Source organism: Cervus elaphus, chromosome 6 (genome assembly GCF_910594005.1).
Source record: "Cervus elaphus chromosome 6, mCerEla1.1, whole genome shotgun sequence".
NCBI classification, from domain to species: domain Eukaryota; kingdom Metazoa; phylum Chordata; class Mammalia; order Artiodactyla; family Cervidae; genus Cervus; species Cervus elaphus.
In genome coordinates this window covers 12096530-12120168 of record NC_057820.1, presented here as the reverse complement: position 1 = coordinate 12120168, position 23639 = coordinate 12096530, and the positions used below count along the sequence as shown (strand labels likewise).

Here is a 23639-nt window from a genome sequence, read left to right as displayed (position 1 = left end):
ACATAGTTACAGATCTGCAGATTTTTTGAATATCCTTAAAAAATTCCTATTATCCTTCAAAATGTGTCATTTTTCTTTTGAAGTTAAAACTTGAACTGACCAATTCCTATTAAAATAATATACTTTGATAGTATCAAAGCAGCCTGAAATTACATCTCTTTCCCAAAATAGATTTCTAGGAGTTTGAAAAAAAGATTAGCAGTCTTTGGTATAGACTATTTTCTTTTAGAGAGCACTTTTGCAGTTGAATAAGGAAAGTTATAAGAAATCAGTGGTTTTATTCAAATTCATCTCCGTTAGTGAAAGCACATTGATAGTGTATCTTAGTTCTTTATTCCACCACTGAAAACCTACCTTCCTAGCTGTTTTTTGTTTTGTTTTGTTTGTGTGCTTTGTTGTTTTTTGTTTTGGTTTTGTTTGGATTTTTTTTTTTTTTGGTCTCAGTGATGAACTTGGGACTCAGCATAAATAATTGTGTATTATTGACTTTTACTTGAATACAGAACCATGATGCCGTAGCACTCTAAAGATTATAACTCCTTCCCTGTGGAAGGAAATTAGAATTATTATGCTTATCTCACATGAAAGAAACAGCATTTTTATATATTTACCAGTACTTTATGGTTACCGGACGGGCTTCCCTGGTGGCTCAGTGCCAGGAATGCAGGAGACCCGGGTTTGATTCCTGGGTCAGGAAGATCTCCTGGAGAAGGAAATGGCAACCCACTCCAGTATTCTTGCTGGGAGAATTCCATGGACAGAGGAGCTTGGCAGGCTACTGTCCATGGGGTCACAAAGATTTGGACACAACTGACCAACTAACACACACATGGTTACTGGAACAGTGTGTATTCAGCCTTTATCCCTTCTAATTAAGCGTTTAATATGGCTAGAATAGGCCTTCTAAGATTCTGTTCTCCTTAGTGAGCCAAGAAGAGCACATTGTATTTCTCCTTTACACGGGAACAGAAGTGTTACTTTATAGGGATTCCTAAACTGCACCTGGGCAGGAGGCTGGTTATGTAGTTCATCCTTGTTCTCTCTCCAGTAAGCTGGATTTTGGCAGAAAAGTTGGTCCATGTGAGAACCTTGCCCCTTTCAGCTTCAGACAAGGAATCATTGATCATAAGCATGTAGTGGGATTTTCCTTGAAGAGATGCTGTTGGGAAGTTGTCTTGTGTACACTGATTTTTGCTTTTCCTCACAAACATGTTTGGACCTGAATCCTCCAGTACGTAGGTCCTGTGGTTCTGCTCTAAACTCTCTTGTTGTTAAAGTCATTCTAAGTCACAGGACCTAATGAGACAATTCCAGAGTGTCCACCCTGGACTGGGCTGTGTGCTGTCTTTAGGGAAAAGGAGACAGAAGACCCTGAGGCAGTCTCAGAAGTCCTGGGGGTTGAACTGGTTGTTGGGTGTGCCCAGGGAGGAAGGGAGTCATTCTGCCTAGCATGGGGCTGGAGTGGTTGGGTTATTACCAGCCCCCTGGATTAAGTGACATGTATTTATTAACTACTTGCTGAATGGGGTCATCTTTCTCCTATCTCGGCCCCCTCACTGTAACCGAGTAGGACCCTTGAGGCCTTCCCTGAATAGACCCCCACCACCACCCATGTCCTCCACAAAGGTGGCAAAGAATAAATTTTAATCAGAGGAGCAAGAAAATGTCAAATAAGACAAAATAATCATTAGCCATTAAAGTCAAGAACCTTTAGTTCTTCCTCAAGGACTATGGACAATATTCTGAGCCATGTCTTTTGAGCTGTTTTGCAGATACTAAGACCCCCACCAGGTGGAAAAGGTTGACTGTATGTTGACCACAAGCACGTAGACCCCAGTCCAGTTGGAACCTAGAGGTTGATGATACTGACTCGTAGTGACCTCACCACCAACCAATCAGAATGTCCATGAGTTGACCACGCCCTGTTCCCTGAGCACTGTAACACTCTTCACTAACCCCTCCAATTGAGGACATGCAGTTTTGAGGACATTAGCCCACTGTGGGCCTCTTTGCCTGGCAAAGCAATAAAACTGTTCTTTTCTGAAAGTGAAAGTCGCTCAGTCGTGTCCGACTCTTTGCGACCCCATGGACTATACAGTCCATGGAACTCTCCAGGCCAGAATAGTGGAGTGGGTAGCCTTTCCTTTCTCCAGGGGATCTTCCCAATCCAGGGATCAGCAAAGCAAAAAAACCATTCTTTTCTACTTCACCCAAAACTCTGTCTCCGAGTTCCTATTTGGTACCTGTAAACAGAGGCAGAATTTTAGCAACATCACTTACCTTTTACCCAACACCCATTCCTACGTACATGGGAGACAGCAGGAGGTGATAAACTCTATAAACTGTTTACTTTGCCCCAAATGCACTGAAACTGAATATTTCTTAAATTTCCGTCTCTGTATCTTCACGTATGCATGCTGTTGTGTCCGACTCTTTGCAACCCCATGGACTGTAGCCCGCCAGGCTCTTCTGTCCATGGGATTCTCCAGGCAAGAATAATGGAGTGGGTTGCCATTTCCTTCTCCAGAAGATCTTCCTGACCCACGGATTGAACTCGAATCTCCTGCATTGACAGGTGGATTCTTTACCACTGCGCCACCTAGAAAGCCTATCTCTGTATCTAGCTCCTCAAAATAGCTGTAAAATTCAACGCTGTCAAGTATAATCTCTGGGGGTTACCACTAGGTTATAAAACTGGAAAACATCCTCTCCAAGTTTTCACAGATTTCAGCCTTGAATGATGTTAAAGATAAATCAGAATAACAGTTTCCCTCAGTTAAAGAAAAAATACATCTACTTATTAACAGATACTCTGTGACTGTCCTTTTAGATTTTTAATTTCTGTAATTTGGGGCTGAACCTTCCTTCTAACTCTCCGTCTTGCTTTCAAACAGTGAGGATTTCTGAGAAAAGCTGTGTGCACCAGTGAAAAAAGAAGTTTCTTTGACCACAAAGGCTAGTTGAGTTCTTTTTGTTCTGGGATCCAGGGAAGCTTTAATTTATTCCCTTTGATAAAAGTGATTAAACTGCCCCTTTAGTAGCTTAAATTGTAATTGCTGAGAAAATACATACGTTTGTCAGAGTTGAAAGGTCAGACATTGACGGGAAGGTCAGGCCATTGTTTGTCCACAGAGAAGGTATTGTGAGCTGCTGAAATATGACCTTTGCTGCTGTGCCTTCCTGGTGACCTGTTGGAGGCCTATGGTCATCCATATATTAGATTTCTCCACTGTAGATCAAAGGTGGGTAAAGCCTCAGTTTTGTTGGAAAGTTTGAACAACACTGCCCTTGGGACCTGGCATCACATTGACATCGGATACTAATGGTAACATTATAGGATTGCCCTGCTCCATCCAATTTTATCCTGAACAGAGAGAGACTTTATAGTTAAAATTGGAATGATAATCGCTCTTCTCAGTTTTAGAGAAAGGTTAAGGTAATAGAATTTTCTCATTGTTAAGCTGTCCCTGCCTAAAATTTCTTGAGCCTCCTGGCCCTTATCACCCTCAATTCTAGTTTAGATGCTGTGAGAAGTGACATAAATTTTTATAAGGTGTGGCTATTTTTATTTTTTGCTTTCTAATGAGAACCAATTCATTAGAAAAGACCCTGATGTTGGGAAAGATTGAAGGCAAAAGGAGAAGGGGATAACAGGATGAGATGGTTGGATGGCATCACTGACTCAACGGACATAAATTTGAGTAGACTCCAAGAGATAGCGAAGGACAGGGAAGCTTGGCATGCTGTAGTCTATGGGGTTGCAAAGAGTGGTACATGACTTAGCTACTGAACAACAAAATTTTTTGCCTCATTTATCCATATTTCATGAGGTCCCCCCCCCAAGTGCTTGGTACTCTACTAATTGAGGATGTTTGAGAATACTGGGTCTAGAAAGAGAGGGAGTGGTTCCAAAGCACTGTCGTGGTAGCAGGCGAGGGTGTTGTGCTAAGCCTTCTGTGTATATGTATATGCATGCATATACATATAATTAAATCTTTCAACAACTCTGGAAGGGTGATATTACCGTATCCACTTCATTGATGATGAGTTGCAGGGAGCTTAAGTGACTTGCCCCAGGTCACACTGTAAGCAGCAGAATCAAGATTCAAACTCAGGTGTTTCCCTGATAACTTAGATTTTTTCCCCCTTAGGTCAGGATCCCCATCTTTGCTTGCATTTGCCTTTTCCTAGCACTGATGATTTAGATCATCATTATAAATTCCAGGGAGAGCTTTTTTTAAAAAAAATGTCCAGGCCAAGGATTTCCAAGTGGTTTCCATAATGGGTCATGAGATCAGAAAGCCCTTTAATGGTTTTATCTAATTCAAGATACTTTGTGGTGACTGGATCTCAGAATGTATTGTCTTTATCCCTTCTACCAATTAAAGCTTTCAAGAAATGGCTAAAATAGGCCTTCTAAATTTGTATATTTAGTGGAAATGGATGACAGTGTGAGATAGTGAGGGAGGAAAGGGACAGTCTGAGCTGACTCCATCTGGAAAAAGAAGGAAACTCCATCTCGCACTTTCAGTGAGCTTTGGACTATATGCCTGGTAGCCATGGGGATAACATACCTATGGCCGAAGTGGCCTCCGGGACTGATAAGCACCAGATTCCATACCAAGATTTCCTGTCGCCAAAAAGAATGCAATAATCCCCTATGTAGTCAATCACCTTTGTAATCTTTACAGCACCCATCGGTGTAGGCTACAATGTATACCCAGCTGACCCTCCTGATTATGAATCATGGCTGTAACCTGATTGTATCTCCCTTTAACACTTTCCAGGCGAGGTTTAAGGAATTTGGGGATGTGGGCTTAGGCAGTACACTTAAGATATATAAGGTTTTCACTAAAGTCATTCGGGGTCCCTGGCTAAGAGGAGACTCTGCCCTGGATGGGCCCGCCGGTGTAATAAACGGCACTCCACTATCTGCATTGTCCTTTTGAGTGAGTTTGTTTCCCAAAACGTGTGGCTACAACAGTAGAATATATTATTAAAAATACAGGAGTTGTATGAAAGGAAAAAAAAATTGTTTTATTTGATGACATTAGTAACAGGCCAAGTTCTAGGCTCTGAATAATTTAGATCGTGTCACTGGTATGACCGGCATTAACAGCCTGGAAGATTCTGGGCACCTGGGCAGGAGAGGCAGCCAGGACACACCTTCATCCTTCTCTGGGTTTGTAAGCCTGATAGCAGGTTTCAACAGCAATTTAATACAAGGGACTGTCCTCCCACAGCACCCAGTGGACCCAAATGTAGTTCCCAAACTGGCCACACAGCCAGAAATTTTAGGAGTGTTTGGGGACACGCACCGGCTAGTATTCCTGCCTACCTAGCCTCTGTGTTAGGCCAGTTCCTGCCTACCAACCTCCTCTTCTTTCTTGTTTTAGGAATGATCCTTTTCTCTGTCCTGATCTTTTGGTTGAGACCAGCACCTGCCTCTCTTCTGCCTGATGAGCTAGCAGCCACAGTTTCTCCACTCTTCTCCCCAACACCCTGTCCAAGAAATAGCACGCTGCATGGCCTTAAAGGGTGCCTGAGGGCTGCCTTTGCTAGTTCAGTAGACATCAGTTTGGTTCATATTGATTTCCCTTCTGCAAGAATTCCCTCTCTCTCTCTCTCACTACTTAAAAAGGATGGGCCAGAGAGAACCCCAGGCAGAGTGACATCTGGGCTGAGTCAGCAGCAGGCTGGCGTGCACAGAAATGCTAAGGGCCAGAGGAATGGGGGCAGGCTCACTGCCATCTGCTACAGGCTTATTCTTGCTTGCTTTCCCAGAACCATCCTGGGTATCACCCTCACTCAGACTTGGTTGAAATCCTCTTTGTCTTTCAGTCTTGTGAAATACTTCAGAGGCATTCCACTAAGTTTCTTTCTTTTCTTTTTTTTTTTTTTGCCATGCAGGATCTGTGTTCCCCGGCCAGGGATCGAACCCATACCCCCTGCCTTGGGAGCACAGTCTTAAACATTGGACCACCAGGGAAGTCCCAAGGTTCTTTTCCTTCTGCTTTATTTTTTTTTAATTGTACATGTATTTTGTAAGGATTATTATTATGGCCGTCACTATTGTTGCTTAGTTATTTTCAGTTGTGGTTAACTAAAATAACTTTTCCCAGTAGTTAGTTGAGTAACAAATGGACAGGGAATAACTAGGTCCACTTGAAGAGGGTTTGAGTTGTAATCACTATGGAGTGAATATATACGAGCACTGCCTGGGCACTTTCCACCTGCCTGGATCATCCATTTAGACCCCCACAGGGCAAATTCATCCAAACTCTCCATCACAGACTCTGGAGAGTGAAGAAAAACAAAGCAAAACAGAGGTATGAGTATGATCACCCTCAAAAGGTAAATAATAAACTGGAAAAATATATACTACCCACAAATCTGATATTCAGTGATATCCTTGATCTATAAACAAAAAAATAAGGGATGAAAATCCCCAAAGAAAAATGATGTACACATGGCCAATTAGTGTGTGAAAAGAATTGCTAATAAAAAGTTGAAATGATAGATTTTCCCTCCAACTATCAATTGGGAAAATTTTTACCAGAATGATAAAGCCAGTGGTTGGTGTAAATGATGAAGATGGCTGCTCCTGCCCACTGCTGCTACAAGTTAAGTAGTACAGTCTGCACTTTCTGAAAGAAGCTAGTTTTAAAATGTAGATCTTTCTTTCAACTGAGTGATTCCAGTTCTATTGCTTTTATCAGAGAAATAGACATGCAGAGAGACATATTTCATTGCATTATTTATATAATAAAAGGGAGACTTTAAAAAAGCTGCCTTTGTCTTTGGAATAAAGGGTTGCATTCCAAATGATAGATATTAGCATTTACTGAGCATTGTCCACATGTCAGGTGCTTTTCTAAGAGCTTTACATATATGAACTCACTCCTGGAGGTATTTGCAGTCCAGTGAAAGACCAAGGGGGCAGGTACATGGTACAAAGAGAGAACATTGTGCATGAGAGGGTGGTATTGGTACGGCCTCACGATTGCAAGTATCAGAAAACCACTCAAATTAGGGTTAGTTTGAAAAAAATCTTTTATTTTTGGCTCAGAAATCTGTGAAATGTCAAGAATGGATAGTAACAACAGCTAAGACTTACTGAATTGTAGTTAATATCCTGTGTGTGTGTTAGTCAGTTGTGTCTGACTCTTTGTGATCTCATGGATTATAGCCCGCCAGGCCCCTCTGTCCATGGAATTCTCCAGGCAAGAATACTGGAGTGGGTTGCCATTTCCTTCTCCAGGGGATCTTCCTGACCCAGGGATCAAACCTGGGTCTCCTTCATTGTGGGCAGATTCTTTAATGTCTGAGCCACCAGGGAAGCCCAAATATCCTGTAATAAACCACAATGGAAAAGAACATGAAAAAGAATGCATTATATATATATGCACGTATATATATGTATAACTGAATCACTATGCTATACGGCAGAAACTAACACAGCATTGTAAATCAACTATATTTCAACTAAAAAAAAGAGAAAGGCATATCTAGAGCTTTCTATAGGCTAGGCGCTATGCTAAGCAGTTTGCATATGCTAATACTTTTAATCTTTACCCAATCTTGTAGGCAATGGACAGGATCCACGGCTTGCTTAAGGCTGAAACAGCTAGTAATGACAAACCAGTTATGACAGCTGGCCAGGCAGCTGGTTCCAGAGTTCTTATTCCTATGTCAGCTAGGTCTTGACTGGATTTGGAAGTTGAAACAGTGCTATGAGGCTTCTTAGCTTGGCTTGCATCTGAGCTTCCTTCCTGGGTGGGCTCCTCTGTGTGTCTCCACGGTGGGTGGCATCCCCAAGCCCACACCGACCTCAGAACCATCTTCCCAACAGCCCCAAACTGAGTCCTGGGGGCTACAGGTCTGGTCTGTGTTCTGAGCCCTCCCCAAGGACAGAATCAGTCTACTAAGAATATTACAGGGCTATTACAGAAGGGAGAAAAGGTGTTTTCTCAGAGGAAGACACATAGGCAGACACATAGATGTCTATATCAAAGGCCAGAGTTAATTGTGACAAGGATCAAACTGAAAACCAGGTAATGGAAATGGAATCCTTGCTACACGCCAGGTGTTTGCAAGGCACTGCTAAGATGTGACTGTAGCTCCCAGTCAACTGGGAGAGCCCAAGCAAAAGGAAACTGCAACAAAGAGAAACTGGAGCCCAAGCAGAAAGGAAGAACTGATAAGGAGGTAAGCAGGAAGCAGATCCAGAAGACCTGGCAAGCCCAATTAAGCAGCGAACAATGACTTAACCTGAACATAACCCTGCTTGACCATGGGAAGCATTAGGCGAAACAGTCAGCATGCATTTATCTTCACTTTGGTACCCCTGGTGTCACTGATGAGGAAACTGATACCTAGGACAATGAAACAACTTGCCCAAGGACTCCAGAACGATGGAGCCAGGATTCAATAGTCTATAAACACCTTGGAGCTAACCGCATTGCTAAGGCGAGGCCAGCAAAGGTCATGGTCAAATTTATTTTTCCCCCACAAGTAATCCACATTGAAAATAGAATTTCTTGGTTGGTAGCAATCTGATATCATATATCTACCATTATGGTGCACAGTACACACACTGAAGAACTTATTTAATGGGCCCCAGCAATGAAGATGTGCTCATTAACACGGGGGATTTTTTCCAACCTGCTTTTAGGTATCATCAACGTGGTCTGCAAGCTGTGCATTTAAAATATTAGGGGGGAAAAAGGCTGAAAGGAGTTCAGATCCAAATACAAAGACTCTGAAACCACCAAAGGGGAAACGGATCTGACCTGAACATACTACATATGGAAACCCTGGAATGCCTGAGATGCTCTTGGGAATATTCAATTACAAGGGAGACCCAGCGCTGACCTTTTCGCAAGGAGACAATCAACAGAAGACTGTATTTGATGAGGAATTTGCTTCCTATTAACAAGGCTTCTAACCTCGTACCAGAGAGAAGGGAGGGCGAAGACCCCAGGTGGCTTTGAAGAGGTGAACTCTGGTTCTTTATGAGTCTGAAAAGAAAAAGGGGGGAAAAAAAGCAAGACAGGAAAAAGAAGGTATTGTGTAGAAAGGCCATATGATCCACCCAGCTGTTAAATCCTATGCGCAGAAGTGTTTGCTAGAAAGGCTGAGGAAATGATATTAATAAACCTGTAGAAACTTGACATTCTTTTCTTGAATATTTATTATATTTCTTCTGCAAATACTCAGGACATATAGAAGGTATTAAAAAGTGACTACTAATTCAAATTTTACTTCTGGGGTTACTTTTTAGACTATCCATCCCTGTATACAACCCACCTCAAGCCACTCTGTGATCTCCACACAGCCCAGCAGAATGAAGGGTTGCCCTTTATTCATCGAGTCACTTAGTCGTGTCTGACTCTTTGTGACCCCATGAGCTGTAGCCCACCAGGCTCCTCTGTCCATGGGATTCTTCAAGCAAGAATAGGGGAGTGGGTTGCCAGTTCTCCAGGGAATCTTCCCAACCCAGGAATCGAACCCAGGTCTCCCACATTGCAGGCAGATTCATCACTACCTGAGTCACCAGGGAAGCCCTTTATTCAGCCCATATAAAGTATCTCTGTCATGGCCTTGGATGGAAATTGTCTCTTCCACTAGATCTAACTTACCTCTGTCCTCAGCATTTTAGCAGAAACGTTTGTTAACTGAATGAATGAAATGCTTTCACACATTTATAAATACTGCTCTCTACTGTAGTAAGTCTCTGTGGTCACTTTTAGCCCAGGAGCTCCTCAAGTGCAACCTGATGTCTTATCCATCTTATCTCCATTGTCTAGCAAGGTGCCTAAGAGTTCCTAACAGATAGTAGGTGCTCAGCAAAGGTTGGAAGGGTTAAGAACAAAATTTCTCAACAAATGACATGGTAGGAAGGAGGCAGAATAGTAAACAGGATTATTAATTCTTTCGCTTGTTTTTTTACAACTACATAACTATAACTTCATGTATTTGCCTTTGAAATCTTTTTTTTTTTTAAATTTATTTATTGGCCATACTGCTGGGGCATGTCAGATCTCAGTTCCCTGACCAGGAATGGAACCCCGTGTCCCTGGCATTGGAAGGCAGAGTCTTAACCACTGGACTGCCAGGGAAGTCCTGTAAACAGGATTATTGATGGAGGAAAACTTCTGAATTAGTGACAAGAGCCTCTTTCAGTTTATGAGCATGACTGATGGGAAATCTTAGTTTTCTGAATGTAACTAAGATAAAAACTAAGATTTCCCATCAGTCATGCTCCATCACTTCATGGCAAGTAGATGGGGAAACAGTGGAAACAGTGTCTGACTTTATTTTTCTGGGCTCCAAAATCACTGCAGATGGTGACTGCAGCCATGAAATTAAAAGACACTTACTCCTTGGAAGGAAAGTTATGACCAACCTAGACAGCATATTAAAAAGCAGAGACATTACTTTGCCAACAAAGGTCCATCTAGTCAAGGCTATGGTTTTTCCAGTGGTCATGTATGGATGTGAGAGCTGGACTATAAAGAAAGTTGAGCACAGAAGAATTGATACTTTTTAACTGTGGTGTTGGAGAAGACTCTTGAGAGTCCCTCAGACTGCAAGGAGATCCAACCAGTCCATCCTAAAGATCAGTCCTGGGTGTTCATTGGAAGGACTGACATTGAAGCTGAAACTCCAATACTTTGGCCACCTGATGCGAAAAGCTGACTCATTTGAAAAGACCCTGATGCTGGGAAAGATTGAGGGCAGGAGGAGAAGGGGACAACAGCGAATGAGATGGTTGGATGGCATTACCGACTGGATGGACATGGGTTTGGGTGGACTCCGGGAGCTGGTGATGGACAGGGAGGCCTGGCGTGCTGCGGCTCATGGGGTCGCAGAGTCGGACACAACTGAGCGACTGAAATGAACTGATGGGAAATGGCGGGTTCCTGGCCAAATACCATGTACATGAGTTTAAGCAAACTCCGGGAGATAGTGAAGGACAGTGGAGCCTGACATACTGCAATCCGTGGGGTCGCAAGGAGTCAGACACGACTTAGCGACTGAACAACAACCACCCGTTTAGCTCCCGCGATTCTGGCTTTGGGCAATTTCTCACGAAAGTCGTAAGAAGGGAGCTAACACAAACCACACACAGGTGCTTCACATTTAAACCCCCAAACATATCCAGAAAGCAGGTATAACCCCCATGATACAGAAGAGCAAACAGGCTCAGAAAGGTTTTTATTTCTTGCCCAGAGTCCGTCCGAGCGGTCAGTACCAGGCCCAGGCTCCACCGCAGGTTCCCGAACCCGGCCCAGCGGTCCTTTCCTCCTCCTGGGCGTCCTCCAACCCTTTCGAGTCTAGCTGGGCGATTCCTGAGGAGGAGGAAAGAAGCTGACGGGCTGAGACGATATGCGCACTGCGGAGACACGGAGGGTTCCGGATGCAGAGAGCGGGAAGCAGCCAAGTACCAAGGCAGGGACCTACAGCCCCGCCCGCGCGCATCCGCGGGCACCGGTAAGTTTGATCCTTCTGGCTTTCCGTAGCTCGGAATAAACAGACCTTTCCTTTGGGAAAGGTCAAGATTTCGAAATTCAAATCCTGTTTGCAATTTTGAGCACGGAGACAGCGAAGCCAACGCTACCCTACGTTCTTACCAACTAAAACCTCGAAGACAACATAGTCTCTACTTTTCATAGACAGGAACCCTCCTTCCGCCAGGATGTCGCTACAGGAAGTTCCGGTGAGGTTAACGTCACTTCCGTCCCGTTTTTGGGTGGTACCAAGATGGATGCTCTACGGGCTCGGGAGCAGCTCCGGCGGCGGTACCTGTTCCCGCCGGACGCGGAGGTATCACTGGAACGCGAGGGCTACTCCAGTCCGGGTGAGGCGCTCCCCCCGGGCACGCTCCGAGCCGCCTCGAGGTTCCCGCAGGCGAGGCGCCCGGAAACGGCCGGCCCCGCCGACCTCCCGCAGGCTCACCCATTCCCGAGGGACTGGGATTTGTTTTTTTTATCAAGGCTTACCAAGTAGTTCTGCAAGTTAGGTATTTTAAGTATCGTAAAAGGGCGTTAGAGATCAGGTAGCCTTCCGCATCTTCATCTCAGCTGCGCTTCAGGATTCCCCGGAGAGCTGGTTTAAGACGTATTTGGCAGTATACATTAAAAAAAAAAAAAATCCACTGGTTGTGTCTCCAAGAAAAGAAGCATATTTGTAGCAGTACACAAGGACGTATGTGCATGTGCAAAATGTTTAATCTCAGCAGTGCTATTGCTAGTAACAGAGAACTACTGGAAGCATCTAATTGTTCGTCAGCAGGGAGCTGGTTAAATACGGGTGTACGTCACACAGCAGGCCGACTTTATGTACCAGTGTGGGTAATTTTCAAAGGGAGGCGGAGAACAAAGTATGATATACCACCATTTGGATTCAACCAGATAACATGCAGTGTATGCTCACCTGTAGATGCATAGAGTATGCAGGAACTCAGTAGACGTTGATACTGATAGCTGCTTTGGGCTGGGGAACTGGGGTTAAGGATCGAAAGAGATTTCATCTTAGAAGTTTTTGTCCTGTATGATGTTAAAACGTTGTGTATGTATTACCTTTAAAAAAATAAACACAGAAGACTTCGTGATCAGGCTTTCTTGTTTATAAATTTTGAGGGTGTCTCCCAGAATTTGTATTATGAGTAAGGTGCCCGGGAATTCTGATGGTCAACTAAAGTCAGGAACCTCGGATGCATACCAGTGGTTCTCATGAACTGGTGTGTGAGAGGGTGTGTCAGTCACCTGGGGAACTTGTTAGACCCCATTTGACCCAAAGCCAGCCAGTTGTTCTTTCAGATCGTTCCCAGATGGAAGAAATTTGACTTGTCCATCACTAGTCTAGACAGTATGGTGTTGGAACTGTACCTCCAGTGTGACCTTTCCACTTTTGAGCTGCCTGAAAACGTTGTGTTTGTTTAAAACAAGAAAAATATGTAGTGTTTGTAAGTAGTGGTTTTGGAAAATCACAAGTCCATTTTGTGTTCTAATGTTTGTCACTTGCATTTTTCTGAATTAACAGAAATAATCACTTTCCTAGGCGATACATGAAGCACAACATTAAAATTCCTACACTACCAGATGGCATTATTGTTTCCCTAAAAGACTGTACAAGTAAATTTAGTTTCAAAATTCATTTGGTGGAAAAAAGTTGACAATACTGAACAAGTTTTATAGCAGCTCCTGTTATATCTAAAAATATAAACCTATTTTGGTGGTTTTACAGAAGAAATTGGTCCTCTAATAGAGAATCTGGCTGTTAGAAAGCTCTAGGAAATTATTTTATTTGACTTGAAATAGGTGTAATTTTTCCTGTGAAGCCAATGGTTACTTGATCAGTTGAAATCTCTCTTATTTTCAGAAACCTCTACAGCTGTTGAGAAAAAGGAGAAACCTCTTCCAAGACTTAATATCCATTCTGGGTTCTGGATTTTGGCATCCATTGTTGTTACCTATTATGTTGACTTCTTTCAAACTGTTAAAGAAAACTTTCACACCAGTAGGTAAGAAAGCTTGATGACTCTTATTTTTTCACATTATGTTTTGTTCGACTCTTAGTAAGCACCTGCTTTCTGCCAGCCAGGGTGTCAGAGGTGCTGGTGATACAAAGTTGAAAGAGAGTGGACGTCCTGAGCACGTGCAACAGAGTGGACATTATTTCAGTGGGCCTTTTCAGCCTAGATGTTTTGTAGGATGAGGAAGGCAGTGAATTTAAGAAGGACCTAATGATTTGTAAAACATGGAGAGAGAATAACTAAAGGTCTTTAGGAGATCAGATCCACAAGCCCTGGGAGGAAGGAATGAGAACTATGGTGGATGAGAATCAGGTCTCAGAGCTCATTTTTAGAGAGTAGTTAGTGGCCAGTGAGGTACACATACAGGCTGTGATTGAACTAGAGTGAACCAGAGTTCACTGGTGCGAGGTCAGGAGCTTTGCAGCAGGATGTCAGATAGTCCATCTTTCATGTGGCTTGAGATCTCTTTCAGGAGCTGACGGTGGGGATGGTGGGGGGGTTGTTGATCACCCTCCTGAGTCCTCACTGAACATTAGAGAGTGTTCTGTAGGCCCCTAGATAATAGAAAAAGCAGGGGAGGTGTTGGTGAGCGTTAGAGCTGGCACTGGGAGGGGTGGTTCTCTTAGAGAGCAAGTGTAATTTGTCTGGACATGTCAGTCAGAGTTCCCTGGTGGCTCAGATGGTAAAGAGTCTGCCTGCAATGCGGGAGACGTGGGTTCAGTTCCTGGGTTGGGAAGATCCCCTGGAGGAGGGCATGGCAACCCACTCCAGTATTCTTGTCTGGAGTATTCCATGGACAGAGGAGCCTGGCGGGCTACAGTCTGTGGGGTCCCAAAGAGTCAGACACGGCTAAACCACTAGCACACACACACACACACACACACACACACATCAGTGAGGCCAGAAAGGTGCAGACAGGCCTGCTGATGGGGTGTTTTCACTGGGGATGGGGGCACACAGTTTTCCTCTGCCAAGGCCTTCAGGAGGGGCAGTGACTGCAGGAGGGGCGCCTGAGGAGAGTGAGGGAGCAGGCAGCCAGGGGACAGCAGGCGTGGGGGGTTGATGTAAACTGTGGAGCGAGAGAGCGTGTTCACTTCCCTTGTCTCTGCAAGCAGGAGCTTTCCCCAAACACTCCCCATCACTGCTTCCCCGTCGTTCCTCATCACTGCTCCTTCCCTGGGAGGTGCTGGACCTCCTGACGAGGTTTGGGATGCAGAACCAGACTTGTAACTCAGCACCTTCTTTCTCTTCGGAGCCAGCTGCTCACAGGAAGCATGGATTCTGGGGTGCTTGTCTGTGCCATAGTTTTTGTTGTTGTTTGTTTTTGTATTTTTGGAGCTCTTTTTAAAAAAATTTTTTTTTTAAAATTTCAGTTTTAATTGTTTTTTGCTTTGGCTGCCCTGAGGCTTTTTCGGTGTGGTGCACGGCTTTCTCCAGCTTCAGTGCGTGGGGGCGTCCCTCTGGTTGTGGCACAGGGGCCTCTTGTTGGCGAGCACAGGCTCTAGAGCACGTGAGCTGAGCGGTTGTGGTGCCCTGGCTCAGTTGCCCTGAGGCACGTTTGATCTCAGTCCCTGGACCCGGGATCGAACCTGTGTCTCCTGCATTGGAATTGGAAGGTGGATTCTTAACCACTGGACCACCAGGGAAGTCCCCACACCATCATTCCATGGGGCAACCCTAAGATGAGAAGGTCTCTGTTTTCATTGTGTCTTGAAGCCCAGTGACTAAGTCTTGTCTATCCCTGGATTTCAGTGTGAGGAAGCACTCTGTGACCATTCACCAAAGCCGTCTTCTTTCCAGAGCTCGATTAGTTAAAAAAAAAAAAAAAGCTGACACTTGATCTTCATCAGCCTGGCTGCTTTGTCTCTCTCAGTTGGCTGGGGAAACAGGGACCATTCACTTCAAACACCACCCGTGTCAGCCGCGCCTCCGTTCACTGGATATTTAATGAGAACCTGAAGCGAGTCCGATTTCGGTGCCAGTGATGAACAAGGCACGATTCTCAGCCCCCACCAGTTCACTTTAGGCTGTGATAGGTGAACAGGTCACGTGGTGTGTACTGTGTTAGCGCATGAGCGTGTGGGACGCCATAGGAGTGCCTTGAAGGGGCTCCTCGTCTTGCCCAGCCTCGGGTTGTTGTTGAGTTACCCAGTCATGTCCGACTCTTTGCGACCCCATGGACTGCAGCACACCAGGCCTCTCTGTCCCTCACCGTCTCCCGAAGTTTGTCCTAGTTCATGTCCATTGCATCTGTGATGCCATCCAGCCATCTCGTCCTCTGACACCCTCTTCTCCTTCTGCCCTCAATCTTTCCCAGCATCAGGGACTTTTCCAGTGAGTCAGCTGTTTGCATGAGATGACCAAAATCCTGGAGTTTCAGCATCAGTGCTTCCAAGGAGTATTTAGGGTTGATTTTCCTTAAGATAAACTGGTTTGAGCTCCTTGCTGTCCAAGGGCCTCTCAGGAGTCTTCTCCAGCACCACAGTTCAAAGGCATCAGTTCTTCGATGCTCTACTTTCTTTACCATCCAGCTCTCACAACCATACGCCAACCTCGGGAGGTGGGCGGCTTTGAGGTTTTAGAAGAGATGAGAGGATTTATCCATTTGTGTCCTTCTCTATCCTTACATAAGAGAATACTAAGTATTATCGGTTAAGGGAGGTGGGAGGTGAGGAATAGCTCCTTCCACTGTGAGATGTTTGGGGGCGCCTGCAGGAGTAAGAGGCATGCCCAGGTGTGTGGCAGAGCCTGACTCAGCCGCCAGACCAGGGCAGTGGGGCACGAAAAGGAAGTGGCAGTCATAGGTCTGTCCTCGAAAAAGTGTCATCTTAGAGGAAAAGAGACAGAAACACCCACCCAGAGGCTGAGAATTTTGAACAGCGTTGTGTTCTTGCCGAGGTCTCAGTTCGTGGGGAGTTGGAGCAGCCACAGTGTGAGAGCGCTGCCCAGAGGTGGTCTGCGCAGGCTGCCTCGGTTTCCTCGAAAAGAGTTCTTTCCTCTGATTTTCCAGATCTGGCCGTGTCCCTGTGCCCGGCCAGGGCTGATGAGGCTTCCTCACATACACTGAGCCAGGTCTTGGATGGAGTTGGAAGGAGAAGAAAGCCATTGCCCCTTGGGGGAGTACTGGGAGATAGTCTAGGAACGTGAGCGTTTCATTTAGAAATCTTTTATGACAGGCAGTTTAACTCCTTCCAAACTGATTTTCATTATTTCAAGAAACCCTGCCTAGTTTGGAGAAGTTGATGGTATCTGTTGAAATCTTTATTAATCTCACACTCAAAGCTTCAGAAACAACCAGAAAGCTGCTATTTTTCCTGTATTTTTAAAGAAAATGCAGTACTGTAACGAGGGTTCTTTTTTGGTTGGTTAGTTTATGAAAGAGAGAGAGAGAATGTGTGTTTAAAGTCTTCCTTTTTCATCCTTTCGTGTGTCTCACTCTCATCTTTCTCACCCATTTCCTGCTAGATCTAGACTTTCTGAAAGCTGGGATTGAGTAACTAGGTCCCTCTGTGCCCCTTCCCCAGTTGACACTCTTAGAAATAGGTATCTTGTCTATTAATGAAAACTTTTAAGATCCCTGATTTGCTAAGTGCTGTCATTCAGCACTTTTAAAAACAAATCATTGCAATTTTATGTCCATATTTGCTAAACAGTCACAGAACTTCTAGGCCAGCTTCCGGGAACTGAAGAGCCTTTGTAAGTAGTTTATATTGTCTACACCCAAGTTATGCGCACACAGTCGGAGCAAAATTGCAGAACACAGGCTTGGAAGTTCTAATCCGAAGAATTGTAAAGACACTTCCTTGCTTTAGTAGCAGGGCTGAGTCACACCTGGCTGGTGGGACAGCAGACACAGGTACAGCCAAGAAAACAGGGCAGACCCCCAAAAACCAAGCTGTCCACCCTGTGTGTGGTTCAGGTCTCACCATTCAGCCCACCTGTGTTCAAAGATAAGCTTGTAAAACCTTTGTCAGGCACGTACACTGTTACGAATGGGATTGCTGCCATTGGTGTGGTTAGCCAGCAGCTGTCCTGTGTCACATTTGGGATGTGTCAGAAAAGACTGTCTGCCCTTGGGCCTCAGAGACGACTTGTGAGAGGATAACGGAAGGGTGTTATCTTGTCTCTGCAGTTGGTTTCTCGTCGGCAGTGCCTTGTTGCTCGTTAGCGTGTCGATTGCGTTTTACTGCATCGTCTACCTGGAGTGGTATCATGGAATTGAAGATTATGATATCAAGTATCCAGCGTTGATACCTATTACAACTGCTACTTTTATCATAGCAGGAATTTGGTGAGTTACCTGTGGAATGACTAATAGGAATAAAGATTGTTTGATCGGGTAGTGATACACACGGTACAGAATTCCACAGGGGAAGAAAAGGGATAACGAGAAAGTCTCTGACTCTCTTTTCAGTACTGTCTTTCTTTACTTATATAGTAATTTAAAATAAAAATGGTAACATACTATATATATTTTGCATTTTGCTTTTTAAATAATTTTAATTGTGAAGTTTAACACAGAAAAGTGGAAGAATCTCAGTTGTACGGCTGGAAGAACTATCATGCAGTGAGCCTTTGTGTAAACCCTAACGAGGGCAGGAGGAGAACGGTGCCGCCCCCGGTAACCCCTCCCCTGCCCCCCGCCTGGGTCATCCCCTCTTCCTTCCTGCCCACAGGAAGACACTGTCCCCACCTTCCTGGTAGTTCCTTTCTTTTGTGTCTCTTAAACACGTATTTTTTTTGTTGTGTCTATTTTTTTTGAACTCTATATAGATGGGTTGCTGTAGTGTTTGTTCTTTTACGTTTGGCTGTTTACATGCAACGCGACGGATGAGCCTCCGTATTGTTGCACGTAACAGTTGCTTATTTTCATTGCTGTTCAACATTCCATCCTTTAACTGAATTCCAGTTTATCCATTCTGCTCTTGATAGAATTTGGATTGTTTCCAGTTTGAGGTTGTCACGTGTGATGCTGTTAAGTAAGACGTTCGAGACATAAACAAGACATTCTTGTATGCATACCTCTGCATAATTCTGTTGCATGTCTGTGTACACTCATACATATGTATATATAGGTCTCTCTAGAAGGGAAATCGTTGGCCTATTGGGTATGCATGCCTCCAACTTCAGTAAATAGTGCCAAACTGTTTTCCAAAGTGATCTTTTTTTTACACTGAGTTTGTATTTCTTCCGTATTGGTGTGTGTAGATGTGCCTCATTTTTAATGGTTACATAGTTATCACTGCATGGATATATCATGATTTATTTAACCAGCTTGATTTCTTTAAAAAATTCTTTTGCCATTATAAAAAATGCCACAGTTAATATCCCTTTTCATAAACTAGTAGGTTGTCAATGAAAAAGGTGTTTTTTTTTTATGTTTATAAAAGTATTTTATAACTTGCTCACTAAAGAAAAACACAAAGGAAGTAAATCCCATGGTTCCTGCCAGCCAGTGAAGAAACTATATTGAACATGGTGTTTGGCCTTTTAAGGTTTTTTCCTCTCTTTATATTAATGGAATTTTAGTTTGGGGAGAACCACACACCATTGTACATTTGTTGTTCAATCACTAAGTGGAGTCCAGCTCTTTGTGACCCCATGGACTGCAGTACTCCAGGCTTCCCTGTCCTTCACTGTCTCCCAGAGTTTGCTCAAACTCATGTCCATTGAGTCTGATGCTATCTAACCATCTCATCCTGTGCTGCCCCCATCTCCTTTTGCCTTCAGTCTTTCTCAGCTTCAGGGTCTTTTCCGATATTCAGTGTAAATGTGTTTTTTCTGTGATTTTTTTTTTCTGTAGTTGAAGTTTATGGGTTTTTGACATGTTACACTGTGATGTGGTTATTATTAACTTTTCAGGAACAAGTTAGACAGCTGTGTTATTCAACAATTTCTTAGAAGACTAACATCACTCCCAAGAATGTTATTTATTTTTAGCACAGTAGGATTGTAGCTATTTAAATTTCTACTTGTCAAAGTATTATATATTAATCATCAACTCTCTGAAACACTTAATTGACTATAATTTTCCTTTATTAGCTTCAGCTCTTAAAAAATGTGGTCCATAAAAATCATTTGCACTTTAGAAAGTGTTTTATTCTTAACCTTGGTGACAGGAATAGTGTTCTTCTCAATGGAGAATTTAATAGCAGCTTATAAATGATGTTTTTCATTCTGTTTTCTAATCGGAAAATACTTTAACCTTTTTTACTGTGATATTTTGGTGGTGTGTGAGATCGTAAAAGCAGGCTGTGGCCATTTTATTTCATGTTCCTTCACAGACACTTCACTTTAGGAGACTGACGTCTCTGTTCAGCCAGCTCAGCGCTTGTTAGAGGAGCTCTAGTGATTCCAGGTCTAAGTACTTTGTGAAGAGGTTGTGATATTTCCAATATTGGCTAAATCACATGTCTGAGAAACTGTATACATGTAAGTAAAGTTCTTGGCTGAATGAACTTTACCAGCCTGGGTAGAAAGTGAGTCTTCTAAATCTAGAGTCTGCAGTACAGTATGTTTGTAGAGAGTACAGCTACAGTTGTCAATGGTGTGGGTTTTCTGTCCTTTTCAGCTTCAACGTTGCTTTATGGCACGTGTGGTCATTTTTCACTCCACTGCTGCTGTTTACCCAGTTTATGGGGGTTGTAATGTTGACCTCACTCCTTGGATGACTTCTAAAGGTAAGATTTCTGGAATTGTAATTCTAATAAGGAAGTAGTCTCTCATGACAGTGTTCAGTGAAAGTGAAAGTTGCTCAGTCATGTCCGACTCTTCTCGTTCCCATGGACTATACAGTCCATGGAATTCTCCAGACCAGAATACTGGAGTGGGTAGCCTTTCCCTTCTCCAGGGGACCTTCCTACCCCAGGGTTCAAACCCAGGTCTCCAGCATTGCAGGAAGATTCTTTACCAGATGAGCCACAAGTGGACATAGCAATAACAGACTAGTAAATTATTTCAGCCTTGTTTATACCAAGCTGTTTGTCCATGGAACTCTGCAACGAAAGGGACTGTGATCCCTTCCCTTTTGTATTATTTAGTTCTAAGGGGCTGCTTCTTAGAGAAGTCACCCTGCCGGTCCAAGATCTCATGAGGAGGGTATCTTCCACTACAGATACGTTCACACAGTAGTCCATTTTCTATTGCAGTTGACTTCCATCAGCTTCTGTACAGATGACTATTGGCTAGATGGTTCTTGTGTGCATCTTCAGTGGCTCAGTCGTGTCTGACTGTTTGTGACCCCGTGGACTATAACCCACCACGCTCCTTCATCCATGGAATTTTCCAGGCAAGAATCCTGGAGTGGATTGCCATTTCCTACTCTAGGGGACCTTCTCAACCCAGGGATCAAACTTGCATCTCCTGCCTTAGCAGGTGGATTCTTTACCACTGCACCATCTGGGATGTCTGGATCATTCTTAGTTAATGGAAATACAGGATTAATGGGAGGTTTTACCCAATGGAGAAAAAAAGGCTGTTTTCTAATTGTCACGACTGTCCTGTAAAAGTGTGATGGATGGCACATCAGCCTTTTTCTTCCAAGTTATAGAATTTCTGCCTCCCCACAGACCACTGCATCCCTGGGTCTGCCACCTCTCAGTGGGGTCTATTTGCTGATTGTCAGGTAACTCATTTACTAAATAAGAATGTCCTGAGAGCACTCAGGCTTCATGCTTAGGGGCTTGGTAAAAAAGACCTCTCTTCATGTTGCTGATGTTAGAACATGGAGGAAATCTACTCCATGTGTCAGTTTGCAAGTATGAAAACGGGGCCCAGAGAAGTAAAAGGTAATACGTTCAGTTATTGGGGTGCAAATGAAGACTGACATTTCAGCTCACAGACAGCATGTTCTCCCTTTGGAGTTTTAAAGGAAAGTCCCTATAACCAGGTTTAGAAGGAATGGATGTCCTCTCACTGACTGTCTGTCTGAAAATAGTTGCTCACACACACATGCTGCTGTGTCTGGGACCATTTGGACTCTCACAGTCCGTCTTCTGTCCTTGGTGACCTGTCGCCACAAAAACGTTCCCTCATCTGAGCCTCTTTGCTTTTGACTCTTTGGCTGTTCAGTATTGACTTTTTCCACGTTTTCGGGAATTATAAATATAGTTTAGAAAAAACACTAGATTGTGAATCTAGTAACAAAAGACTGTACCTTCTTATTTACTGAAAAAGTATGCAAGAACTGCTAATACTATGCTTTTGATTTACTGCTGACATCAAATTATACTTGGTAACAGAGCCACAGAGTGTTGTAGATGGGGAGATTGAAGTGAGCTTTGAAATATGAAATCCAACAGTCTAAGATAGATTGTCTCACTTGGATTTTCTTTCAGGTGGAAGGTCGTGTCAGTGATTAACATCCTGCTAGCTGAAAGCACTGCAGACACAATGGTAAAGCTACGGTGTGTTTTTGCATCTACAAAGTGAATGGTTTCCTTGGAAGAATTTTAACTTTATAACTCTAGCTGAAATCAGAATAAATTATATTTCATTTGCATATTTCTAAATTTAAGTGATTAGCAAATTTTTCAGACTCTAGAAGTCTTCTATTCAAGACAGGAATAACTTAATTTGCAGTGTTAATCTGTTTGGATCATTGGAAAAACTGTTGGTGTAAAAATTTAAACAAATTTTCATTAGAGATGCATAATGTACTCCAGTATTATAGAGCATTTAAGGGGTAACAATTCATTGTATGAAGTGACTGGCTGTGTATTTAAAGGTGTGATAGTGTCATGTGCCTTTAACCCAACTTCAGCAATTCCTATAGAATTTCATTTTGATAATAGTTTTGTTAGGGGGAGGACCAATTGAAAGGATTTGTGTTTTCCCAAATTGGGATTTTATCACTGTGTAAATTATTGGGTTTTCAGTGTTTGTTTAACATAGGAACTTTTAATCATTTCAAGTATGTGTAATTTTTCTCTTAATATTTTAATAAAATATTTTTACAGCTTTCTTGTGGGTTTGTTCCTGTAAACTTTGGAGTAGTTTCTGTTTTCAGCTGTTAGCACTTTGAGTTGACGATAGAAATCAGGCTTCTTTTCAGAGAAGGCTCCTTGGCCTTTCCAAGACCAGTGGAAGACAGGATCAGCACTTGCCAATGCAAGCATGTTTACGTTAAACCCGAAATGTCATAAGCATTGTGACATCTTCAGTACCCTGCACTGATTTCTGCCTCCCTGTCCCAAGCCTGGGGGCTTTCAGGGCCGAGGTCTCCCTCACCACTTGTGTCTGGCTGGGCTCACACCTTGTACCTGCCTGCAGCAGTGGTTAATCTTGGCCTTGTGTAGCAGTGAATCTCTCCAGCTGGAGGCAGGAACAAAATTTGTGTTGTTGGGTGATGTGAATAATGTTTATGAAACACCTGTTACAGTGGCCAGCACACAGTAGGCACTCACCCAATAAATGGTAACGGAGAGGGATTGGAAGACAAAATCGACCTAAGGTCAGGAATGGGAATGGGCAGGCATGATCGGTAAACAGAATCAAGCCCAGTTTGTGTACACATGTATGGGAGGGTTTCTAGAGAGTCTTTTCAGTTAAGCTGCAAAGTGAGGCAAAGGTCAGAATCAGGAGGCTGAGTCAGTCAGCGATGGGCGGCTCCAGTGCAAAGCTGAGGTGCAGACCCAGAAAGTGGGATTAGAGAACATGGGTTCAGACTCTCCAGAGAGAACTTGGGTGGAGCCAAGGGACAGCACCCCAGTGACAACTCCCACAGATTCTTGGCGCAGGTTCTGCAAGTAGAAGGAAGGGAAGTCCATTCCTTCCTTCCCTCTTTTCTTGTGAAGTTTAACTACTTGGATAGAAACCTAAGGCTGAGAGTTTCTGTTTAATCCAGTTTATTACAACCCAGCTAGCCAGTGCTGATACTGTGGCCAACTAGGGTGGTAAGGAGATGGCTCTGTTGCTTATAAAGAGACATTTGAATAAATTTGCTTAAAAGAGATCATGCCCTGTCCCTGTTTCTGTAAAAGAAATGGTATGCAGATTGATTATGGGTCTTTTCCTATTGTTTTAGTCGCTAAGTTGTGTCCGACTCTTCGCAACCCCATGGACTGTAGCCCACCAGGCTCCTCTGACCATGGGATTCTCC

The 23639-nt window shown here is 43.6% G+C and overlaps 1 protein-coding gene across 1 annotated transcript; it reads left to right on the top strand.

Moving 5' to 3' along the window:
• Positions 1 to 11708: 11708 nt before the first annotated feature.
• Positions 11709 to 22501, top strand: TMEM128 (transmembrane protein 128). The gene is made up of 5 exons (XM_043906189.1): positions 11709 to 11863; positions 13387 to 13528; positions 17673 to 17831; positions 20112 to 20220; positions 21877 to 22501. The coding sequence occupies exons 1-4, from the start codon at positions 11767 to 11769 to the stop codon at positions 20209 to 20211; spliced, it is 498 nt and encodes a 165-aa protein (XP_043762124.1). The 5' UTR covers positions 11709 to 11766; the 3' UTR covers positions 20212 to 20220; positions 21877 to 22501.
• Positions 22502 to 23639: the final 1138 nt, after the last annotated feature.

Excerpts from the sequence above, each read along its gene's own strand:
- TMEM128 (XM_043906189.1), top strand. The coding sequence starts at position 11,767 with ATGGATGCTCTACGGGCTCGGGAGCAGCTCCGGCGGCGGTACCTGTTC. Across the intron at positions 11,864-13,386 it reads CGAGGGCTACTCCAGTCCGG|AAACCTCTACAGCTGTTGAG; the intron begins GTGAGGCGCTCC and ends TCTTATTTTCAG. Across the intron at positions 13,529-17,672 it reads GAAAACTTTCACACCAGTAG|TTGGTTTCTCGTCGGCAGTG; the intron begins GTAAGAAAGCTT and ends TTGTCTCTGCAG.